The 8,488-nt window shown below is 65.4% G+C and overlaps 1 protein-coding gene across 1 annotated transcript; it reads right to left on the bottom strand.

Moving 5' to 3' along the window:
* Positions 1-6,359: 6,359 nt before the first annotated feature.
* On the bottom strand, positions 6,360-8,104 carry PSMG3 (proteasome assembly chaperone 3). Its single transcript, XM_052635522.1, has 3 exons — positions 8,086-8,104; positions 7,243-7,480; positions 6,360-6,836 (listed from the first exon to the last, which is right to left on the bottom strand). Exons 2-3 carry the CDS (start codon positions 7,456-7,458, stop codon positions 6,684-6,686), a joined length of 369 nt encoding a protein of 122 aa, XP_052491482.1. The 5' UTR covers positions 7,459-7,480; positions 8,086-8,104; the 3' UTR covers positions 6,360-6,683.
* Between the last annotated feature and the right edge of the window lie 384 nt (positions 8,105-8,488).

Raw genomic sequence — 8,488 nt, forward strand, 5'->3', positions numbered from 1 at the left:
CCCAGCCCCCAAAGGTCTACAGGAAGCGTTCCTGTGTTTGTCTGCTGGGGGAGGGGAGGAGGGGCCCAGGTGAGTGAGAAAGGCCGCTAGGCCTGCAGGGTCAGCCCTGGGCCTGGGGCCCGGGAGGTGGCTCACCCGCCCGGCCTCAGAGTGGGTGGCGGGGGGCGCCTTGGCGGGCGTCAGCACGGGTGCCTGCCCGTACGGTCCGTCCTTGGTGCCGCCCACCCTCCCCGAGGCCCTGGGTCAAGGCGTCAGGCTCCTTTCAGAGGTGGGAGTCATTGGAGGGACGTAACTGGGGTCCCCCAGGGGCATGGGGGCACCCCAGGGAGGCTGCCAGCCCCTGTGCCTGCACCTGTCCACCCCAGGGAGCCCCCAGACATGCCCTGAGGTCCTGGTCCTGACCCGGGAAGCCCGGGACTGCCTCCTCCCCCAGGCCCCTGCAGGCCGCCTCGGCCGGGGTCCCCTGGGCCCAGTGTCCTCGTCCTCCGTCCCAAATGTCACCTCCTTCAATTCCACAGGCGCATCAGGATCGCTGTGCCCTGCCCAGCCCACATCCGGGCCCCAGGGAGCCAGCTCCCTGCCTGTGAGCTCCCACGCTGCCTGGTGGGTGGCCACTGCGGCCTGTGGCTTCTTCCGCCACCGCGAGTTCCCGCAGACCCCAGCCCCGCCTGCCCACCGCACAGTGGCCGCACATTATAAGCCTGGGCGCCCGCCTGTCCTGAGGCTTCCTGATCAGGTCACCCCAGCGGCTGCCTCAGCCCTGCCTCCTGCCAGGATCCCGGCCTCCTCGGAGGCCCCTTCACCTCTGCTTTCTCGCCTGCGTAGGTGAGTCTGGGTTCCGTCAGCCCTTCCGTGGGGTGCTGTGTGCAGACTGCAGGCCCTGCCCCACCTGCTCCTTCCTTGAGCCCCAGACCCCAGACCCCAGACCGCACACCGCAGAGCAGGGCCACGTACCAGGCGCAGCAGGATCAGGGGCCCTGGGGGGGTGAGGCGTGGCTTCTCCAGCTTAGAGGGAAGGACCAACTGTGTCAAAACCGCACACGACCGGCAAAGGGTCCTGGGTCTGGGGAGGCGAGGGCTTCAGCATCTCTGTCCTGGGAAGGGCCAGGGTGAGGCTGACTCTTCGGCCACCATGGGACTCTTTGGCCAAAGGAGGGCCTACCGCTGTCACAGCCACACTTCCTTGGGAGAGGTGGCCGGTCCGGCTGGGCCTGCTCGCCCTCCTGGGGCTGGACACCAACCGAACCTGTCTCGGGGCAAACCTGCCCACCCAGAGGCCGAGTTCCCTGACTGCGGGTCCCCTGACAGGTGACGGGGCCCCAGGCGGCTCCCGGCCGGGCTGCAGGAGGCTGGGACGCCACGGGCCTGTCGCAGACCTCAGTGCCCTTTCCCCGGCGCCTGTCCCTCACCTCAGGGACCTGACGCCTGGGGCGCTCAGCATGCGTTGGGCACCGAACCTCCCTCCAGGCGTCCCGGCTGAACCAGCCCCTTTCTAGGCTGGCCTGCTGCCTGGGGACATGTCCGGGGGCACGCGGGGGCAGACTCTCCCCGCCCGCCCTCCTCACATCCAGGCCCTTCCCGTCCTGAGAGCGCCTGCCCTGGGCCAGCCCGCCAGGGTCCTTTGATGCCCCCCAGGCCCTCGCTGACAGTGCCCACGGGCGGCGAAAGGACGCACCCCTGGGCTGTGGCTGCTGCCTGCAGAACGGCCGCTGGCTCAGCCAACACCTGCACGGCCTGCGCTGGGCGCCTGTCAGGCCCCCAGGACACCTCTGCAGCCTGCGGGGGATGAGTCCTGGCCTGGCCGCCCACCAGCCTGGGGGACCCAAGCCCCTCCTGCACTCCGTCTGGGCCTCAGCGGGGCGGGGGCTGAGAGGCCTTCCAGCTCTAGTGTGGGGGCAGCTTTGGAAGCGTGGCCTCCCTCTGTCCAAGGTGCTGGCTCCTTGCCTGGGTGGGGCCCTGGGCCTGAAGCCTGGGCAGAGACAGGCCTGGGTCCCTGCGGGCCCCTCAGTGTCTGCGGCCTCGGCCAGCTGCGGCCTCTCCGGGCCCTGGCTTCCGTGGGTGATGATGGCCGTGTGCGGCAGGGCAGCCCTGGTCAGCGCGGGGCCCGGGAGGCTCTGCTGGCTCCTCCCAAAGGCGGCCTCGGCTGCCGCCGCCGGGGACTGGGCGAGGGTCCCGCCAGCGAGCACACGTGGGCGGCCTTCTGCTGCCCGGTCACCAAGCCAACCAGCCCTGCCCTGCGACACACGGGGACCCACACGAGGCTTTCTCCTTGCATCCCGCCCTCTTTCCTGCCCGTGCCCAGCCGAGTCCCTCCCAGGCCTGCTGCCTCGGTCCCCGGGAGAGCCTGTGGCTGCCCAGGGCCTGTCCATACCTGCCCGTTGCCCCAGAGCAGACTGCCAGCCCTTGCGCCTGCCTGGGGGGGCCACTCTTCCCGGTGGCTCTGGGGCAGGGGTGCGGACCTGGGCCCGGCCTGACCGGGCTGAGGCCCTCTTTGACCACCCGGTGGCACCCAGGACACGGATTGCCTGGCTGGGGGCACAGCCTCTGGGGTGGAGGTGGGCTGGGGATAGAACCGCTGTGAAGCTCAGAATCTCAGGGTGTGGACGTTTCTCTCCAGGGGTGCACAGGGGTCCAGCCTAGACACATCTCTCTCCTGGGTGTGCGGGCATGCTCACATGCGCGCACACACACACACACACACACACACACACACACACACACACACAGCTCACCTCCCTGGTCACGCCCTCGGGGGCCCCTGAGGCAGGTCTGACGCAGGCCTCCGGGCCTGAGGGGGTGGCGGGCTGTCGGGCACCACTGCCAGACCTCCAGGCCTCTGCCGTGCCTCCTCCCGGCGGCCGGGGTCAGTCGATAAGCCTGCTGCTGGGAAAGCACTGGCCTTGCCCCAGACCGAGCAGACGCCTCCCTGCTGCCCACCCCAGCCGCCCTGCCAGGCCGGCCCTACCTGCCCGGGTAGGCCAGCCACACCCTCCGCTGTGCCCTGCTCAGGGCTGGGGCCGGCAGTCCTTCCCGCCCACCACCCACCTGGCTGTCCTGGCCCCACCCCTGGGCGCGGGTCTCGCTAGGCCAGTGACCGCTGTGGCTCTGGGCCCTGTGTCTGCCCGGCCCGTCTGTGTGGCCGGGGGTCTGAGGCCTGCTTTGCGTGCGGCGAGGGTTGAGGGGGTGATGGGGCCTCTGACACCCGGAGCTCCCCACCCGGCCCTGCTCTGCTCACGCTGCCCCATTTCTCTGTCTTCCACCCCTTCTGCCCTCAACTGCCCCACGTCAGGGAGCCGCGCCTCCCGGGGCTCCGGCACCTCCCACGTCTCGCAGTCCGTGCGGAATGTGCCCTCCTGATGTCCCTGGTGCCCACAGGAAGCCGGGCCTGCCCCCTGCTCTCCAGCTGTGGCTGTGAAAGCCGGCGGCGCACTCACCATCCACGCCACTCAGCCAGCTCTGAGCGCGTTCTCGCGGACCCGGCCATCACCTTCGTCCCCTGCCCAGCACCCCCTCCTGATCTCCAGTTTCCTTCCAAGGCGCGAAACAGAACGGCCGATGCCAGCTTATCCAGCTGGGCCCACGCCCGCTGCCTCATTCCGTGGGCTGTCTGTCATAACTGGTTCAGGGGGATCCAGGGCTCCATCAAACCCCGGACACGCTGCTTGGATGGATAACCGAGGATGACCGCCAAGGGATCCACTCGCCCTTGACTCAGCTGGGGCTGCAGGCCCGTGTCCACTCAGCAAAAGGCAGCAAACGGAGAGCGTGGACTTCTGTGCTTGCAGCTCAGCAGCAGGGGTGTCCTCACCACCCCACCCCACCCCACGTCCACCCCACACCGCGCGTCCACACAGACCACACCTCGCGTCCACCCCACATTGCGTTGGTCCAAGGGCACGGCCTTGAACAAGGGCACTTTGTGCACCTGTCGGCGTTGCAGGGGCTGGCACACCGACCCCACGTGTGTTATCCGCATTCGGCCATAAATTGCTGGGAGTTGTAATTACAGTTTGATTGCTGGGTAAAGCACCATGTGCAGCCTTTCCATCTAAAGGAATAACAATTTCCACGAAGCCGACAGCCCTGCCTGCGGAAACCGCGGCTTTATGGATCTCTTTATTGGAGCGTGTATCTCTCCTCCTGAATTACAGCAGCTGCGAGCAGAGCACCGGGGAAGGCAAGGGCCAAGTGCCTTCTCACACGAGCTGCTCGTCTTGATTTACAAGGCAGAGCAGAGCAGTGAGGCGCTGGCTTCAGTGACGGAAGTCTTTGCTCTCGATAGCTACCAGACAGCTTTGGGCAGCTGTGAGTAAGTGCCACTCGGGACAGTGCTGGGGACCCTGGTTTCGATTATACATCAGGCATCCCCCCACATTCCAGGCAGACAGCTGTGGGACAGCACAGATGACGGGCTTAAGTGTGTTGCCTCCTGGGGGCGGTCCCCTGGGGGTCTGAGCAGTTTGCCCCGTCCTGCTGAGCCTCGATTGCCTCCACTGCCCACCTGCCTCTTAACCCAGTCACCAGGCCTCGGTCAGATGGCAGGGGCGCCGCCAGGGTTTGGCACCCAGGAGGCCTCCGCACAAGGCTGCACCGGAGCCCTGCACGCAGAGCACGGAGGGACGTCCGCCTTCAGCGTCGACTAGGATGGCCTGTCCCTTAGAAAAGGGACCAGGGAGTGCCAGCGTGGGGCTGGGGCCAGGTAAACAGTGTGGAAAAGTGAAAGTTGCTTGGTTATGTCCAACTGTTTGACCCCACGGACTGGAGCCCACCAGGCTCCTCTGTCCATGGACTTCTCCAGGCAAGAGTAGTGGAGCAGGTGGCCTTTCGCTTCTGCAGGGGATCTTCCCAACCCAGGGATCAAACTCTGGTCTCCTGCATTGCAGGCAGCTTATTTACAAGCTGAGCTACTAGGGAAGCCAGTGTGGCCCATCCAAGGAGTGTCAGGGAGGGGCCTGGGGACGGGTGAAGGGTATGGCCTCAGGGCCCTCTGCTTGCTTCAAACCCTAGCCCTGCCGCTTGGTGGCAGCGTGCCTCCGTTTCAACTGCCGTGTAGACCTCATGGGGTGGGCGGGAAGATTAAATGTGTTACCAGGACTGAAGGGTGAGCCCGAAGCTCACCAACGGGCAGCGTGAGCCGGACCTCTCATACATTTAGGGGCCGAGTCGGAAACCAAAGCTGCCGATCGCCTTGGCCCCAGGCTGGAGCCTGACCCGAGGTCCAGGCTCCTGGCTGGTCAAGCAGGAGAAGCACGTTTCCGGACTCGTCTGATGCCCAGATGACAAGCGTGCTAATTACAGGCTGATACGGATCGAGGCGGCTCTGGCCCAGCGGAGCCCGCGTTGACCCGAGTGCCCGGCCAGGCGCCGGTTCTCCGGGAGCCGTCGCCCCCACCACCCCAGGCCCTGCCGAACCCCAGCACCTCTCTCCTACTCGGTGCGTGTCCCCACACCTGCTGTGACCTGTGTCACCCCTCGGGTCCTCTCGTGGGCGGACAGGCCTTCCCCTTCTCCAGCTGGCCAGCTGCTTTCAGGCTTTTAAAGCGACCGTGCAGGCCCTCCAAGAGCAGACGCCGGGCAGGGTCTTCTCAGGAGAAAGGCCAGGGCTGAGAGGAGCAGCAGGGAGGTGGGACGCGGAGCCCCCACCAGATGCAGCCGCCGAAGAGCCCTGAGCTGCCCACCATGGATCTGCCTGTTTCCCCTGGTGGGGGCCTGGCTTCCGGATCCCTCAAGCTCCCCACACTGGGGCATCTGCACCGCTCCAGAAGTCTGGTGGACCTTTGTATGACTGCCCGGCCCTCCTGACACAGGTCACCGGGTTACCCCACAGCGGGTGTGTGCCTGCGGGTTTACCCGATGGTCCGGAGGGGCTGTGGACGTGCCTCCCCAGGGGCCCCAGCATCTGCTGAGGGAACGAGCCTTTGAACACAGCTGTCCTGTCCCATGCTCAGCAACCCCACCCGAGTCCTTCTCAGACCAGCAGCGTGGTCTCACCATCACCAGCCCTCAGCAGCCCCTAACGTCCCAGTTTGCACTTCTGCCCCCCGGCCATTCCCATAAGCACCAGCGCCTGAGGGGGGATGCGCCTCTACCCTCCACCTTTAAGCACACGGCTCTGGAGGCTAGGGTGCCAGCCCATCAGGAGGCTGTGAGCCGTGTCTGGGCAGCGGAAGGATCAGAAAAGCCACGGGAAGAGGAGGAGGATGAGGGAGGGGCAGAGTCAGCTCCTGGAACCATCTCACCACATGAACCTCAGATCGAGCTTTTGCCAAATAGGTTTTCCTTCCCTCGGCTGTTCACTGCAGTGAATGCGTATCGAGTGCCTGACGTTTCTCAGCATCGTTAAGAAGAATGGTAAGGTATTTGTAGATATGCATTTATTTTTAATAATAAAAAAAAATCCCCCCGACAACTGAGGGCCATGACTCATTCGTCAGCTCTCACACGCGAGGGGCTGTCTGGGCCTGGGGAGGACGCACAACCGTCTCAGGACACGCTTCCTGCCCTCCCTCCACAGGGGCCGTCGGCCTCCAAACCAACGTCAGCCTGAGGTGTCTGTGTTTCTTCCAGCTCCAAGGGCCACAGCCAGAGAGCGCCTCCTCCTAACTAAAGGAGCGCCTTCAGAGCCTTGAGGTGTCTGAGCTGCCGCAGGGCCCTCCCGGACGGCAGGGGTGGCCACTCCAGCGTCACCACACCTGGCACGTCTGGATCACCTCCTTCAGGCCCTTCACCGCCTCCATGCTCTTGTCCTTCATGGCCAGGGCGAGGAGAACGGCTCTGTTTCCAGCTTCTTGAGACACAAACGCCACCAGGTTCTTTGCGAAGACATGGACGAGGGGCTGACAAGGGCAAGGGGAGAAGACCACTTTAACTGCCTTCACCCAGTACCTCTCAGGAGCCCAGGCCAGCTTCCCGGCTCCTCTCTCTCCTGGTTCTCTCTACTGAAAGGGCCGTGAGAGTCCACAGAGGGAAACCCTGTCAGACCTCACAGATGATCTTTCCAGAACGGAGCAGAACAGGAACTCATTACCATGAGGCTTGCGTTACAGATTCACTGCCTCTGCGCATCTGTCTGATAAAATGCCGACGGGCTGCACGCAGCAGGCGGACACCCTCAAATTATCTGGGGGCCCCGCACAGTGCTGCCCTGGGCTGAGGTGGCGGGGGACGGGGGCTGTGCTTGCCTCCAGATGCTCCACATCCTGACAAAGCACGGGCAGTGGGAGCCCTTCCCAACCACATTACCTCATCCTTCCCGAGGAGGACTTTAGTGGTCAGCACAGGCTTGCCGATGTCACCAGTCACACTGCTGGGTTCCAGGGAGACCAAGGTACCCATCTTCCCCAGCTGGGTTACCACCACCAGGATGTGACTGCTGAAGGCTGTGCAGACCACCTGAGTGGGGACTCCACACACCACTGCAGTCTTCTGCTTGGATGCCAACAATGGTTTACCTTCCATGGCTGAGTCTGCTCAACGGCACCTTTCATTTATGTTAAGGAAAAAAACAAAAAAGGAAATCAGTCAATGGCAGATAGCCTGGGAGCTCCAGAATAAACACTATTTGGTATCAAAAGAGAAACACAAGTTGGCCCATTCACAAGCCTGTCTGTTCGCCCACACAGGCTTTATTCGCCCGGAACTTTCTGGATTCACTCAGACACACACAGGCTGGATGTCAAAGTACGCTTCTCCCTGTGGAGGCAGACGAGGACACTCCCTCCCCGCGCGGGGGCCCCACCCCACCCCGAGGGCCCTCCCTGAGTCCCGGCGGCCCGCCCTCGCAGGGGAGTAGGCGCCGCAGATTCGGAAACCCGGCAGAGAAGGGCCGCGCCTCCGCCGCCCCTCCGGTCCGCCCACTAATCGTTTTCTGCGTTTTGAGAAACCGTCGGTCCCACAGAAGCAGCAGCAAAACGACCACAGCGCGGGGAAGAGGGCGGGGGCCGGGCGGCGCCCCCGGGGGCGCCCAGCCTCTCCGCCCGGCTCCAGCCGCGCGGGACGCCCACCACCCCGCCGCCCGCCGCCCGCCGCCCGCCGCCCGCCGCCCGCCGCCCGCCGCCCGCCGCCCGCCACGCCGCCCGCGCTCACCGCGCCGCGCCCGGAAGTGACGCACGCAGGCTCCGCGGGCCCGCCCCCGACAGGCCCCGCCCCCGACAGGCCCCGCCCCGCGAGCGCCGAGCCCTCCCCCCGCCGGAAGTGCAGCCTGCGGGACTTCCGGCTCCTGCTGCGGCCTCGGGACTCTGCGCTGTGGGGTTCCGCGCGCCCGGGCGGGAAAGACTGGGCGCCATGTTTGCGGAAAGAGGCTGCAGCACCAACCCGTGGGCCTCTCGGCCCCTGGCCCTCAGGCGAGGGGCGCCTGACTTCTCCAGAAGGGCGTCCTCGCGCCCTCCTGAGGGAGACCCTGCAGCTCTGTGGTTGAGGAGCCTCAGAAACGGGGCTTCTGGCCCCTTGGCCATGGGTTCCAGGACCTTCAGGGAAGCACGGGAAGCTG

The sequence above is a fragment of the Budorcas taxicolor genome, chromosome 2 (assembly GCF_023091745.1).
Source record: "Budorcas taxicolor isolate Tak-1 chromosome 2, Takin1.1, whole genome shotgun sequence".
Classification (NCBI taxonomy): domain Eukaryota; kingdom Metazoa; phylum Chordata; class Mammalia; order Artiodactyla; family Bovidae; genus Budorcas; species Budorcas taxicolor.